Source organism: Ursus arctos, unplaced genomic scaffold (assembly GCF_023065955.2).
Source record: "Ursus arctos isolate Adak ecotype North America unplaced genomic scaffold, UrsArc2.0 scaffold_19, whole genome shotgun sequence".
NCBI classification, from domain to species: domain Eukaryota; kingdom Metazoa; phylum Chordata; class Mammalia; order Carnivora; family Ursidae; genus Ursus; species Ursus arctos.
This window is the reverse complement of record NW_026622863.1, coordinates 55,366,578-55,382,085: the sequence shown is the minus strand read 5'-3', so window position 1 is coordinate 55,382,085 and position 15,508 is coordinate 55,366,578. Positions and strand designations below refer to the sequence as shown.

The window sequence follows — 15,508 nt, the reverse complement described above, 5'->3', positions numbered from 1 at the left end:
CAGAAACACATTAGGGAAGAACTGGGCTTTTCCCCTCATAGAAAAGAAATAGGGTTTTTTTTTCTTTATAACTGACCAAAATAATTCAATTTAAAAAAAAGACTAATGATCATCTAAATATTGGTAGAGTCAACATTTGAACCTGGTCACCTATAGCAACAAGAGGCATTCAAATGCTCTTCCAGAAGAAGACCTGATCTTGGATTCTCTCCTCTGACAATCAACGCTTCATCCAGAAATCCGTACACAGAACAGCCTCCATGGTCTGAGACTGGAGTGTAAGTTCCAGCCCTGGGCACACATATACCCTGAATGGGTATTTAACTGACCACTGAAGACCAGGTGCACAGGTCCAGCTTCCAGGGTTTAAACGCAGAAGTCCAGCCTATATATGACCCATTTTCACGTCCGGAGAACCAAGAACACAGTCCACCTAAAACAATTCATGCCCATCTGTGTATCTGACTGCGTTCTTCATGGGCTAATATCCTCATTGAAGATGACCGCCATAAGCATGTCCCCAGAGTGTCATTCTCAAAGCAGGTTCCCAAAACAGGCCCCATTGGCATCACTTGAGTACTTGCAAGAACAGAAAATTGGGGGTGGGGGGTTATAGCCCAGTCCAGAACTATTGTAATGATAACATGGGAGGAGGCCTAGAAATCGGAGAATTTTACAAGTGCATCAGGTGATCCCCATGCAAGATATGACAGCCTCTGCAGTAACTAAGTCACAGGTCATCCCTGAATTATGCACAGACAAGTCACTCTTACAAATCCTCTATATGTGGTGATGTTAGTGGTGTGACACACACAAATACACACAAAACACATTTTTCTTATCCATAAATAAATCTGACTCTAACATAATCTCTTATGGCTTCCTGGTCTTCCAGGTCTCACTTCCTCAATGCCCTCCTCCAGCTTCCTGGGATCACCCATAAATACACTTCTCATCACATTCTTTCTTCAAAATAATCCAACTTAGAGTGAATTGGAAATTATTCAAATATTTCATCAATAAGATAGGAAACACATAGAGCCAAATGGTAATAAACGTTATAATTTATAATGAACTTGAATATAGAATTCTCACTATGAATTGGCATTTGATGATTTTTGCTATAAGAGCATAAATAATGGGATTCCTGGGTGGCTCAGTGCGTGATGCGCCCAACTATTGATTTTGGCTCAGGTCATGATCTCAGGGTTCTGAGATTCAGCCCTGCGCTGGGCTCTGCACTGGGTGTGGACCCTACTTAAGATTCTGACTCTGCCCCTCACCCTACCCAGGTGCACTCTCTCTCTCTCTCTCTCTCAAAAAAAAAAGAAAAAGAAGAAAAGCAATAAAAATGATATATGTAAATTATAGAGTACACAAGATAAAAGATAGGATATGAGTGAGTATTGGTGACATAAAGACAGTAAAGAGGGACAGAAAAAGTAGAATTTTGCATGCTACTGAAAATATGAAGTTAAAATGGTTTGTTACAGCTTTGAGAAGTTTTAAGTAATCTCCAAGGTAACAGGACAAAAAAACTATGAAAGACATAAAAAGGAAATAAGAATGGTATCAAAGCTGTCATTACAAACATCAAACATAATGGAACACAATAAGAGAGGGAAACAGGGATAAAATATCCACAAGAAGTATAGAAAACTGAAAACACAATAGCAATAGTCCTTCCCTTTTAGTAATTACGTTCTCGCTAAGTACATTAAACTCCCCCCATTAAAAGGCAGAAAATAAAGGTCCCTGGGTGGTGCAGGCAGTTAAGCATCCAATTCTTGGTTTCAGCTCAGGTCATGATCTCAGGGTTGCGGGATCGAGCCAGCTCCACACGCAGCGTGGAGTCTGCTTTGGACTCTCTTCCCTCCGCCCCCAGTCCCTCATCCCCCTCCCTGGAATAAATAAATGAATCTTAAAAAAAAAAAAAAAAAAAGCCATAGAGTTGCTGAGTAAAACACAACATCTGACAACCTCCCATCTACAAGAGTCACAATAAATCTAGGGACACACGTAAAATACAAGTCAAAGTATGTAGATTTCATGCAAATGGAAAGCAAAGGTCACGGGTAGCCATATTAATATCAGACAAATACACATTAAGTTCATAGAGTGTTAGTACAGAGAAATGACAATATATGTAAAGAAATGAAATAACCGGATACCGTAACAATTATAATTATGTGTGCCCCTAACATCAGAGATCCCATGTATGTGAAGAATCCAAGACAGAACCAAAGCAAGAAATCAACAGTGTCACGGGAGCAGCAGAAGTTAATACATCAATTTAACTGGATAGAAAGACCACCCTCAAGCCCAGTAGGGAGAGCACTTGAATCACATAAAAGACCAATTACATATAATGACATATACAGACAACTCCACCAAGCAAGAGCAAAATATACATACCTTCTCAATCACACATAGAACATTCTGTAGTATAGACAACCTGCTTGTCTACAAAACAAGTCTTAACAAATTTAAGATTAATATCATACCAGTATCTTTTCTGACCACCGTGGAATGAAACGAAGAATGAACAGCAGATGGGAAATGGGAAATGCCACACATACTTGGAAATTCAACAACATGCTCTTGAAAAATCAATGGGTTAAAATGAAATTAAAAAAATAACCAGTAAATATCTTGAGACCAATGAAATGAAACACAATATATTCAAACACACGGAAATCAGATAAAATAAGTGTAAGGAAACACTCAGTGGAGTTTAAAGGCAACCTGAGAAATGGAAGGAAATTTGTCAGAGTCTCTAGAGCATAAGGATTTAATATCAAGTATATAGAAAGAACTTTTGCAACAACAACCAAACAGCAACTAGCATTATTAAGAACTGGACAAAGTTTTCAATGGGGACAATCCAAGGAAGATATAAAAATGGACGAGAATACGAAAGATGCTCAAAATCACTATTCATTAGAGAAATAAAAATCAAACAGTGAGTCATCACCTCACACCTGTTCAGATCCCACTATTATAAAACCAAAAAACCTACATGTGTTGGAAAGGCTCAGGTAAGACTGAAACCCTTACGCACTGCTAGAGGAAATGCAAATGGTGCAATCACTACGGAAAACGGAATAGATTCTTCAAAACCTTTAAATCATATTATCACATGACTCAGCCATCCCACTTGACAGTATGTAACCAAAGACTTCAAAGTAGGATCTGCAAGAGATCATAAGCAGATTCACAGCAGCATTATTCAGAAAAGGCAATAATAAATGAACGCAGCAGAAATGTTCAAGAATGCATAAAGAAAATGTAGCCTATACATGCACTAAAATAACATTCAGCTTCGAAAAAGGAGACACATCTTGTCACTTTATACAACATGGTTAAAACGTGATGGTGTTAAGGGAAATAAATGAGTCACAGGAACATAGACACTATGATTTCACTTAAGTGACTGACCTAGTGTTCACGAACAGAAGGAAGGAAGGAAGGAAGGAAGGAAGGAAGGAAGGAAGGAAGGAAGGAAGGAAGGAAGGAAAGGGGGAAGGGAGAAAGAATAAGTTCTAGGATCTTAGAGACAAATGTGGAAGTGGCTACTTAACAGGTATTTTGTTTCAACTCTGCAAGATGAGAAAATTCCAGAAATTGTTTTTCCAATAATGTAAATACACTTAACACTTTAGTTATTACCTGAGACAAATTTTATCTGAGTGACGCATCCATATGACAGGGCAAACAACTAATTACCAAACATCTGCTCCTTATCTTATTGCTCCGGGAAGTCCATTGCTCCATTTCAAAGTCCCAGACCCCCCCTCCATAGAAAGGATGACCTATATATACCTCATTTTGTCTAACTGTCTTTGAGATTTCCATGTCTGTGAAGGTTCCTTCTACTTAAGAAATTTAATTTGATCTATCCTGTTAATCTGTCCCATTACAATTGGATTCTTAGTCCAGGTAGAAGAACCTTGAAGGGGACAGAAATTCATGTTCCCTAACAGGATCAACACACATTTGATCGAATGAAGCCAGCATTGATCTCATCAGTTCAGATGAAAGAATGCGCACTACAGGTCCTATATCCCCAGGCACAGCGGTACCAGACAAGCGACATGTAGCCTACGCTCAAGACGTTGGAATGTGACCCCACTAGCTTACAAGTAGTTAATCAGCACTACCCTGCAGATAGAACTACCATATGCAAATAAGAAAACCTCTAACGTTAAGAAGAAACATCTTTTTCTGATTTAAAAGTCTTTTGAGGTAGAATACACCTCTGGGGTATAAAGTAAAGCATCACCAGAAAGTATCAATTAACATCTGCTAACATGGCCTCATGGGTCCATAATTTTTCTATTTTTTCCAGTTTCACCTTAGGCCACAAAATTACACCACTTGTATTATTTGTGAGGAGTGTATGACAACAGAATTGTTCAAATTCACCTCGTTCTAACAGTAAGGCAATGAAGTACAATGGAAGGCTGAATTCTAGTGTAATTTTTTTGGTAAAATAACATTTTCAAATATACTTAAATATAGAGGTTTTTACGACACAATTTGATTTACACATCAATGAAATATATATAACAATACAGAGAAAGAAGAATTTAATTTGTACTGAAATAAATATTACATGTACAAAGCACATATAGTGAAAACGGGTCACAATAAACGAAAGTGGAGACATCATTTTGCTCAGTCAATAAAGAAAGCCCTTGACACTTCCAATCCTACATCATCAAATTTAATTATTCTTGCTGATTTAGGACACAAAACAAATATAGATCCCAGGGCTTAACTTTCAGATGTACCAGTATACATAAATCACTACAGTGATCCAATTTAAGGTCGGTAGGGACCAGTAAATCATGGCCTGAGAGTGAATGAGTTCCTTTTTCCATTAGTGCTGTCAGGCTAGGATTATCGTGTTATTCGATTTTCTCAAAAGGGCTTCACATTTTCTCAAATATTCAGGAGAAATATATTTTCCGTCTGAGCTGTACGCTAGGATTGATGTGCTTTGGTCTTGAATATAGAAGATAGATGAGTTGTAAAATTGTTTTTTTTTTTTTTTTTAAGATTTTATTTATTTATTTGACAGACAGAGAGACAGCCAGTGAGAGAGGGAACACAAGCAGGGGGAGTGGGAGAGGAAGAAGCAGGCTCACAGCGGAGGAGCCTGATGCGGGGTTCAATCCCAGAACGCTGGGATCACGCCCTGAGCCGAAGGCAGAAGCTTAACGACTGCGCCACCCAGGGGCCCCCTGTAAAACTGCTTTTATAAGTTTATACAATCTGGACTGTATTGGCCTGAAGAGTGTAACTGCCAAACTTGTACAATTGTTATTAAAAGGGGATGCAAGAAAAGTTATTAGGAAATGCAGACACACTATATATACAAATTGTTAGTTTAATATATCCCATTTAAGCAACCCCTTAACCCACTGAGCCACCCAGGCGCGCTGCCATGTTCTGATTTCTAAGGGTAGCAGTTGAACAGACTTCTAGATGGTACATTTGAAGCATCTTAGGATAGAGTGAGGGTAAGTAGGGGCAACCTGACAGATGTTCCTTAGTTTACAAATGCATCTGGTAATACTTTTAGTGGACCACAGAGCCACAACACTAAGACTGTCTATACATGACCTATTATGACGATTTCTTTACATCAAGATATTTATATTAAGCTTACAGAGCTACAGGGGAAAAGGCAATTTTAGTTCTCAAATGATTCCAAGTCAGAAAGGGGAGAGAAATATTAAAATGTTAGGGCGCCTGGGTGGCACAGTCCAATAAGCATCCGACTCTTGGTTTCGGCTCAGGTCATAATCTCAGGGTCGTGAGATCAAGCCCCGCTTCGGGCTCCATGCTCATCATGGAGTCTGCTTGGGATTCTCTCTCTCCCTCTCCCTAGGTCCCTCACTCTGTGCTCTCTCTAAAATAAATCTATAAAAAAAAATCAAAATGTTAGTTTGGGGACTTAAAGCCTGATATTGGAGGACTCTAGAAGAAATAAGGATGTAGTCCAGTTGATGATGAATATTATTAAAAATCTCGTAACTATAAATGTGTTACTGAGACATATTTCTCTCTATAATCATCTTCATTTTTACCAAAAATAGCCAAACTAACACTGATTTGATTGCAAAAAAAGTCTAACAAAAAATCTTGTCCTGGGGTGCTCCTGAGTGGCTCAGTGGGTTAAGGGGTTGCTTTTGGCTCAGGTCATGATCCCATAGTCCCAGGAGAGAGCCCTGTAGGGGGGAAAGCCTGCTTCTCCCTCTGCCCCTCAGCCCTCTCCTGAGCTCTCTCTCTCTCTTGCTCTCACTCTCCCTCTCTCAAATAAATAAAAATCTTAAAAAAAACAAAACAAACAACTTGTCCTGATTATTTACATAAATGCAAGAAGAAAGGGTTTGACCTATCAAATCTTTAAAAATAGCTTTTCTGGAACTTTTCGTAAGGAATCTCAAGATCGAACCTTTAACAGCGTCTCCACACTGGAAGCCATGCCATAAACTTGCCACCAGACTGTCTACAATAACAACAGATCTGGGCAAATTCCTCTCTTCATGAAGACCCCTAACTATCCCTAGGTTCCTGCACCTCCCAGGAAATTACCTTCTTTGCTCTCCTGGTAAGGCTGCTGGGAACTCTGTAAACAAGGTGTCAGGCTGATATTTCCAAGGGGGCTTTACTGGCTCTGTAGAGTCAATCTTAGTTCCTTGCAGTTGTCATCATACCTGAGTCTCTGCAGCTCTTCCCCAGCTATGACATTCGAGTCAAAGCCTTGGTTACATAACCAGTGTTTTCAACTATGTCTCTTCACAGTGAGAACAGATTCTTATTGAAACTGAAATTGCAAATACATATATTGGCTAAAATATAATAGTTACCCCAACTTTCTGGATTCTGGAATAATCAGGTGGGGAGAATAGATAAGTGTTTCAATTTGTTTAAAAGGTATATTTTGGTGGCGCCTGGGTGGCGCAGTCGTTGGGGCGTCTGCCTTCGGCTCAGGGCGTGATCCTGGTGATCCGGGATCGACTCCCGCATCGGGCTCTTCCGCTGTGAGCCTGCTTCTTCCTCTCCCACTCCCCCTGCTGTGTTCCCTCTCTCGCTGGCTGTCTCTCTGTCACATAAATAAATAAAAAATCTTTAAAAAAAAAAAATAAATAAATAAAAAAATAAAAGGTATATTTTGTGCCCTCGTGCAAGTCAGTTAACTTAAGAAAAAAGTTTTCTTGGGGCCCCTGGGTGACTCAGATGGTTGAGTGTATGCCTTCGGCTCAGGTCATGATCTCAGGGTCCTGGGATCAAGCCCCACATAGGACTCCTGGCTCAGCGGGGACTCTGCTCCTCCCTCTCCCTGCCCCTCCCCCTGCTTGTGCTCTCTCTTTCTCCCTCTCAAATGAATAAATAAAATCTTTTAAAAAAGAAAGAGAGAGAAAAGTTTTCTTAAGTCTGTAAAAAACCAAAACACTTAAAAGGAGTTTTTTCAATTCCAGTTAGTTAACAAACACTGTAACATTAGTTTCATGTGTACAATAGTGACTCAACAATTCCATGCAACACCCGCCGCTCAAAACAAACACGCTCCTTAATTCCCATCCTTTATCTCACTCACCCCCCACCAACCTCTGCTCTGGTAACCATCAGTTTCTTCTCTCTACTTAAGAGTCTCTTTCATGATTTGCTGTCTTCTTTTTTATTTTTCTCTTGGCTTGTTTCTTATATTCCACATATGAGTGAAAATATATGGTATTTCTTTGACTTCTTTTGCTTAGCGTAATACTCTCTAGCTCCAACCATGTCACAGCAAACGGCAAGAGTAAATTTTTTAATGGCAGTAATAGTCCATTACCCCTCCCCCCCCACACAAACACAATGTCTTCTTTAATCATTTATCAGTCAAAGAATACTTGGGACTGACTATTTGAAGCAGAAATGTTCATTGCCACTGACTATTGAACTCCTTCCTCCAACAAATCCATGGCACAGACCGAGCCAAAGAATGGGACTATACCCATCATGGGGCTGACTGAAGGGGGGAAGGTCCCGCTCAGCAGTGCGCCAACTTCCATGAAATGTCACCCATCTACAGTGGATCTAAACTTGACTGGAGTTGTATACCTGGGATATTAGTGCTTACATGCAACCACAGCACATGCCTTGCTGATCCTGCCTATCCCACTGTCCAGAGGCTTCTTCATGTCCAAAATCTACTTTATCATGTGGTATTTTAAAGCAACATTCAAATGACTGCCTCATGCAATACCCCTCCTCCATCAATTACCACTGATCTAGGCCTGGGCAAACAGTCATCATTACCATCCAAAAGAATCTGGTCCTCAGTAACACACAGGAATTCAATTAAATCATGAAAACAACGTAGGAGTTGCCTACTCTCCAGAAACCCACCACATTTGCCAATTCCTTATCCCCATTACATGTATTCATCAGATGACACCACCAAGAGCTGCCTGTGCCTTTGGAGTGGCTCGAGGGAGCTGCCTCTGCTCCCCTCCCACACTGGAAAGAGTTCTTCACATTTTTTTTGTTTGTTTTTTAAAGATTTTATTTATTTATTTCAAAGAGAGAGAGAGAGCATAAGTGGGGGGAGACAGGCCAAGAAAGAGGGAGAAGTAGACATGGGGCTCGATCCCAGGACCCTGAGATGATGACCTGAGCTGAAGGCAGACACTTAACCGACTGAGCCACCCAGGTGCCCCTCACATTTTCTTTTAATGGGTCTTATCTTTCTCTCTAAGGATGGTGCCTTCATCGTGTTTTACATCCCAGTGCTAAATGTCTGAACATCCATTGGCCTTGCATTTCTCTCATCTCAATTCAGTGTTTACTTAGGAAACTCTAGCTACAGCACAAGGAAGAATGTCCGTGATGCCTAAATAAGCTGGAAACAAAAATAAGGATAAATAGAACTGGAGATCTGGAGATAACTAGGAATATAAGTAGAAGTTATTTTTCTAAATCCAGGGAGTCGGTGTGTGACCCAGGAAAGGTATCCTCTCTCCATATGCAGAATTCATGCCAATTCTTCATCTTCTGTATTTTCTACCTTTTACTTGAGGCTACAGTATCACTCCTATTGGAATAGTTTCTCCTACTTATAGGGTACCTATTACATGCCAAGCATTAATATGAGTGTATGCTTACTTCATAGAAAAATCAAAACACCGCCACGTATGAAGTGGGGCACATACCTTTATTTGGGGCCATGGTGCATTGCTTTAAAGTCCCAAGACTAAGTTCAGACTGGGTCATTCAAGCTAAAACAGGTTTAGGTAAGCTCTGTGGGAGTCTTCTCTAAAGGACACATGAGGGAAAGTCATGGTAGTCAGGGGACATGTTTGCTCACAAGGGTGGACTGGGGGTGTGAACAGAAGTTACAGTAACTTGTGACTCTGCAGAGTGTCATCTAGGGAACACACTAGTGAGAAGGACAAGTGTCAGTTCAAGTCTCCTGCAAAAGTACTGCCTACACAAAATGTATCCCAAATAGCATTACTATAGAGTACTTGAGCCAATCAGTCAGTAAGACCCCCATATCATCTATAATATGTCCATGATAATATCCCAGTAAGCCCTAGGAGGAGAAAATGATACAATAGATAAACTAGGTAAAAATAATTACACATTATTTAAACTTTAGGCCAATGAAAAAACAGATATCTAGGATATCTAGGTATATTATTCTACCCCATTACCAAATATGTGATAGATTCCGTCAGTTACCTACAACCTTTAGATAGGTTAACATTGGTGGTGGGATAACACTTCATTCATTACTCATTCATGATAATATATTAAAAATCAATTATGTTTTATTAATTAAAATACGTTAAGCTCACATATGAACTAAGTTATGAATTTCAAATGCACTCTATGATCCTTATTCAAAATACAGAATACAAGTGTTACAAAGCACTCGTATGCGGATATATGATGTGGATGTAGTGATTTCCGTAATTTTCACACATGAGGTCATTCTTAAAGAATGTGTATATATAATTATATACCATTTTAGGGAAGAATTAGCTATCCTCTTTCTGGTACCTGTGAGGATTTCTTCATTTCAACCACATCACCTGACATCCTCTACTTCTAACTATAGCTATTATGAGGGTACATCAGTATTTTACTGGACTGCCACCTCTTTTTCCTCAAAGACCAGATGGTAAAATATTTTATTTAGACTACCCAGGAAGTTCTTTAGCTTTAATAAATGGAGAAGTATGCTGTTCCGAACACAATTTTCATGATAACTTACATTATTAACGTTATAACCACAAACAGCATCTCTGTTTAGATTTTCTTTTTATATTGTATATTATATTGTCCTACTTCTCCCATGGACGATTAGATATGCGAGTCCCAACAAATGAAGAAGGGCACCTCATATCTTTGATACAGCAACAATCAGCCACATACTTTCACACACTCACTAGGAATAAATGAATTTTCCGAAGTGATTTGAGAGTACAAATACATTAATGTTTGCTAGTCACAAATCCCAGATAGGATCAATGGAAAAAAAAAAAAAAAGCACATATTGAAATTAATTATACTTATGTAAAAATCCATCCACTTAAACCTTTGAAGCATATAATAGCACATACGCTAAGTGTTTAACTTTGTATTATTCCTTCTAAGGAATATTTTGATGTAAAGTCTGAATAGATTGACTCACGTACTGCTTTCTACTTGATTTCTGTGATATTTATTGACATTTGATGTTCACTTACAAACATTTCTAAATATTTACATCTTTCAAGTTACTTTCGTTTATGCACTCTCTGGTGTTTGCTACAGTGAATATTCAAACTGAAAGTCTTTCCTCATTCGTTATGTTTCTAGGGTTTGAATCTAGTGTGCATTTTGGGATACTGAGTACAGAATGAATTCCAGTTAAAGGCACTGCAACTTCGTCTGTATTTTACAGTTTCTATCCTGTATTATAGCTATGATGTTGAGCACGAGCAAGTTGTGAGGTCCAGCTAGAGGCTTGCCAACACTCTTTATACTGTAATCTTTCTCCTCAGTATAAACTCTGAGATACAGAAAAGGGTTGAGCAGTTTAAAAGTTTCCCCATGTTCTTTACATTTATAACTTTTTTCCCAGTATGAATTGTCATGTTGAATGAGGCTTGACCTCTTATTAAAGACCATGCCAAATTCTTTATATTTGCAAAATCCATCCCAGCATACATTCTCTGATCAGGAATCAGGGTTTAACATTGCTTAAAGGCCTTGCCACATTCTTAACAATTTCACGGTTCCTCTCCAATATGAATTCTCAGATGGGAGGTACGGGGTGAGTAGTCCTTAAAAGTTTTCTCACATTCTTTACATTTGTAATGTTTGCTCCACTATAAATTCTGGCAACGAGTAAAGGTTGAACAGTGATTAAAGGCCTTCCCACATTCTTGACGTTGTCAAGTATGAGTTCTGTGATGTTGACGCAGGTGTGAGTGCTGGATAAAGGCATGGCCACATTCCTTACATATGTAAGGTCTCTCTCCAGTATGAATTCTGTGATGTCGAGTCAGGTGTGAGTGCCGGTTAAAGGCCTTTCCACATTCTTTGCATACGAAAGGTCTCTCTCCAGTGTGAATTCTGTGATGTTCAGTAAGCTTTGAGTGCTGGTTAAAGGCCTTGCCACATTCCTTACATACATAAGGTTTCTCTCCAGTATGAATTCTGTGATGTCGAACAAGGTATGAGTGCCGGTTAAAGGCCTTGCCACATTCTTTACATACATAAGGTTTCTCTCCAGTATGAATTCTGTGATGTTGAGTAAGGTTTGAGTGCAGGTTAAAGGCCTTGCCACATTCTTTACATATGTAAGGTTTTTCACCACTGTGAATTCTGTGATGTTGAGTAAGGCTTGAGTGATGGTTAAAGGCCTGGCCACATTCTTTACATTTGTATGGTTTCTCTCCAGTATGAATTCTGTGATGTTGAGTAAGGTTTGAGTGCTGGTTAAAGGCCTTGCCACATTCTTCACATTGGTATGGTTTCTCTCCAGTATGAATTCTTTGATGTCGAGTAAGCATTGAGTGCTGGTTAAAGGACTTGCCACATTCTCTACATTGGTAAGGTTTCTCACCAATATGCATTGGTTGATGTTGAGACAGTGTTGAGTGCCAGTCAAAGGCTTTACCACATTCCTCACAAATGTAACTTTTCTGTCCAGTAGCGACTGTGTTATGTATGTTTAGTCCTGATTGACTAAACATGTTCCCAGGTGTATTACATCTGTATGAGTTGTTTTCCATGTGAATTCTCTGATAATCACCACCATGGGAGGACTGGTTAACAGGTTTCCCATATTCATTATATTTATAAGGATTCTCTCCCCCAGGGATACTCTTATATATAATAAGGTTGGAGCTTTGATAAAAGACTTCCTCAAATTTATCAAAATTATAATGGCTCTCTGGAAAATGAGTCCTCAGAGGTTTATTAACATTTGAACACTGGTTAAATTTGTTCTCAGATTCGCTGCATTGAGCAATTCTGTTTTCATCGAATATGTTCTGATAATTTTGTAGCGTGAACTCCTCAGTGAAGGACCTCTCAAATGGATCCCACATAGCACTTTGTTCTTCATTTTTAAATGTCTGATTTTCAGAAATATTTGACTCAAAGGTCAATCCAATCCTACTTTCAAAATGGTTCAAATAATTATTTTTAGCATGGACTAGGTAACTTTCCAGATTTTCCAAATTTTCATTCTCCAGATATGTATGTTTGACCATTTGATTTAAGCCCTTGCTTACAGAAACACACTGCTTTGCAGAAGAAGCAGGATTAAGAAGGGAGGTTTTCCAAAGTGTTTTATATCCTTCATCATTTTGGGCAGTGAGATTCATATTATGGACAGTTGTCTCAGTTTGGATATGTCCTCCATGATATCTTTGATGCCCTTTACTTTCCCCATCATTTTTCCAGTCTATCATTAAGTGTAAATCCTCAAGGGCACTATGATTATATCTACCCACTGCCACGTTTTGGAAAGAAGCTTCTATGCACAGCTTTGGCAGGAAACTCTGGGTGCCATTTGAAGATATAGCTGAAAGATATCGAATAAGAGAAAAGTAAAATCATTCCACTTACTATTCTCAGATGAATATAATGAAAACTTCTAATATGGAAAAATAAAATCAATCAGAGAACTTCAGCAAGATGGTTAAGAAGGAATCATCAGGGCTTCATTCCTCCAGAGACACATAAACTTGCAGCCAATGTACCCATATCATAGCCTAACAGATAGTTCTGTAGTATTGTCATACTGGAGCACACATCACTTTCCTATACCTAAAAAATCAGGAAAAGTACCATTTGAACCTAAAATTAGCAGCAGGAAGGAAATTGAAACTTAAAATGCAAGTAAAATAAGATATAGCAAAAAGAGAAAAATGTCAATAGGAAGAGATGATTTTCCAAAAAGAGCAACGGCAGTGACATACTTTTAACTAAATCAAGTAAGAATGAAAGAGAGAAGACCAACTAAAATCAGAAGTGAAGAAGTGAAAGCAGACACAGTATAACTGATACCACAGAAATAAAAAAATTATAAGGTGATGATGGATAATTATATGCCCAGAGATAGATAACTAAACAAGGTATATAAATTTTAGAAAATGTATAACCTACCTGACTCCATCATAAATTTAAAGCAAAACAAAACAAAAAGCCCTGATCTACCATTACTGAGTAGACTGAAAAAAACATGCTCAACAAATAAAAGTTCTATGCCAGATGAATTCACTGGATAATTCAAAGAAACGTTTAATGAGAAAGTACTTCAAATCCCTCCAACATTTCCAAGAGGTGAAGAGAAGGGAAATTATCAAACACTCTCTGCGCCGCCGGCATTACCATATTAACAAAGCCAAGGAAGATACTATAAGCATAGAAGACTACAAAATGCTACCTTAAAAATAGTCATGCAAACTCCATAATAAAAGCAAGCAGACTAAATAAAAAGCACATTTTACTATTTTACAACATAATCAAGTGAGAATTCTTCCTGGAATTCAAGTGTGTTTCAACATACCAAAATCTATAAATTTCAGATTGCACCTTAATAGAATGAAGATCAAACATGACATTATATTAATTCATGTAGAACAAGTATGTGAGCGTATTGGACACCGTTTCATAATTAAAAACACTCAACAGTAGGAATAGAAAAGAAACTACCCCCACCTAATAAAGGCCACGTATGTACAAAAAGCAGAAATCCAACATATTTGATAGTAAAAGACTGAAAACTTCTCCTCTATAATCGGACACAAGGTAATAAAGAGACTTCGCCACTTCCAATCAATATAGTACTAGATATCCCAGTCGGAACAATTAGGCAAGAAAAAATACATAAAAGGAATCCAATTGAAAAGAAAAAGAAAACTATCTCTGTTCACGGATGACATGCAATAGAAAACCCTGAAGAATCCTTATTTTCACTTTTATGCTATTTCATTGTTTGGTCATTACTTATATTGTTTATTTCTGCTCATTTTCCCCAGTAGACATTCCATTTCTTAAATTTTCTTATGCTATGAATGCTTAAGAAAAAAAGTTCAAATAACATTACACCACAACAAACTAGAAAAAGAAGAAACATGACTGATATTTAGCTGAGGAAGAAAATAAGAAAAATCAGAAATAAATAAAATACAGATCAGAATAAATAATAACAACATTGAAAGTAATGCAATCTCTAGCAAAATCCAAATGCCTTTTTTAGCAGAAAGAACAAAACCCCTCCTATCATTCATATGGATGTCACAGGATAACAAATACCCAGAACGATCTTGAAAATGAAGAGTTCGTTGGTGGCCCCACACTTCCTGATTTAAAACATACTACAAAGACATACTTATCAAAATAATGTACTTTAAACATAGAGATAGAGATAGAATAATAGGAGAGTGTAGGTGAGCTAGAGGTCTACTTTTTCAGTGTTAATGTGTATGACAATGACCTGAAGATCTTGTTAAAATTCATATTCTGATTTGGATTTCTAGGAGGGGGTCTGAGTTTCCACATTCCCCACAAGCTAGCACGTGATGCCAACATCTTAGTTCAAGAGCCACAATATTACATTAAAAAAAAAATAGAGGAAATCATGAATGATTTTGAACTTAAAGAATATTGTGGAAATTACAACTTTTAACACCAAGAGCAGAAACAACAATTCTTCTTGAACATATACTAACCACTATGTAACATTCTAACACTTTTTCATAAATTCACCCATGAATCCACACTAACCTATGAGAAGAGTAAAACTGTTCTTCATCTTTAAAAAAAAATATCTTGGCAAAACTTCAGTAATAGTAGAGCCTGAGTTTTACCAGATTGTGTGATGTTGAATTTGTGTAAGAGGAACAGAGACCAGTACACAGAGGCAAGTCTAAAAGAAGGTTCACAGTAGGTTTCAAAGTGCCAGTGGGAAGGCAAACATGATTAAACCAGAGAACATGTCAACAGATGC

General features: G+C 38.1%; 1 protein-coding gene across 3 annotated transcripts in view; it reads right to left on the bottom strand.

Moving 5' to 3' along the window:
• The window catches only part of LOC113247438 (KRAB domain-containing protein 5-like), a 342,457-nt gene that overhangs the window by 19,164 nt on the left and 307,785 nt on the right, over positions 1-15,508 (bottom strand). Inside the window, exon 6 of one of the 3 annotated variants that reach the window (XM_048224173.2) lies at positions 10,701-13,078. The exons of 1 other annotated variant lie outside the window; for it this stretch is intronic. In XM_048224173.2, the coding sequence (XP_048080130.1) occupies positions 11,439-13,078 (1,640 nt within the window). In that variant the 3' untranslated portion in view covers positions 10,701-11,438. Of the gene's footprint in view, positions 1-10,700; positions 13,079-15,508 lie in introns of those variants that run through there. One more of the 3 variants, XR_008960064.1, reaches the window with a different exon arrangement.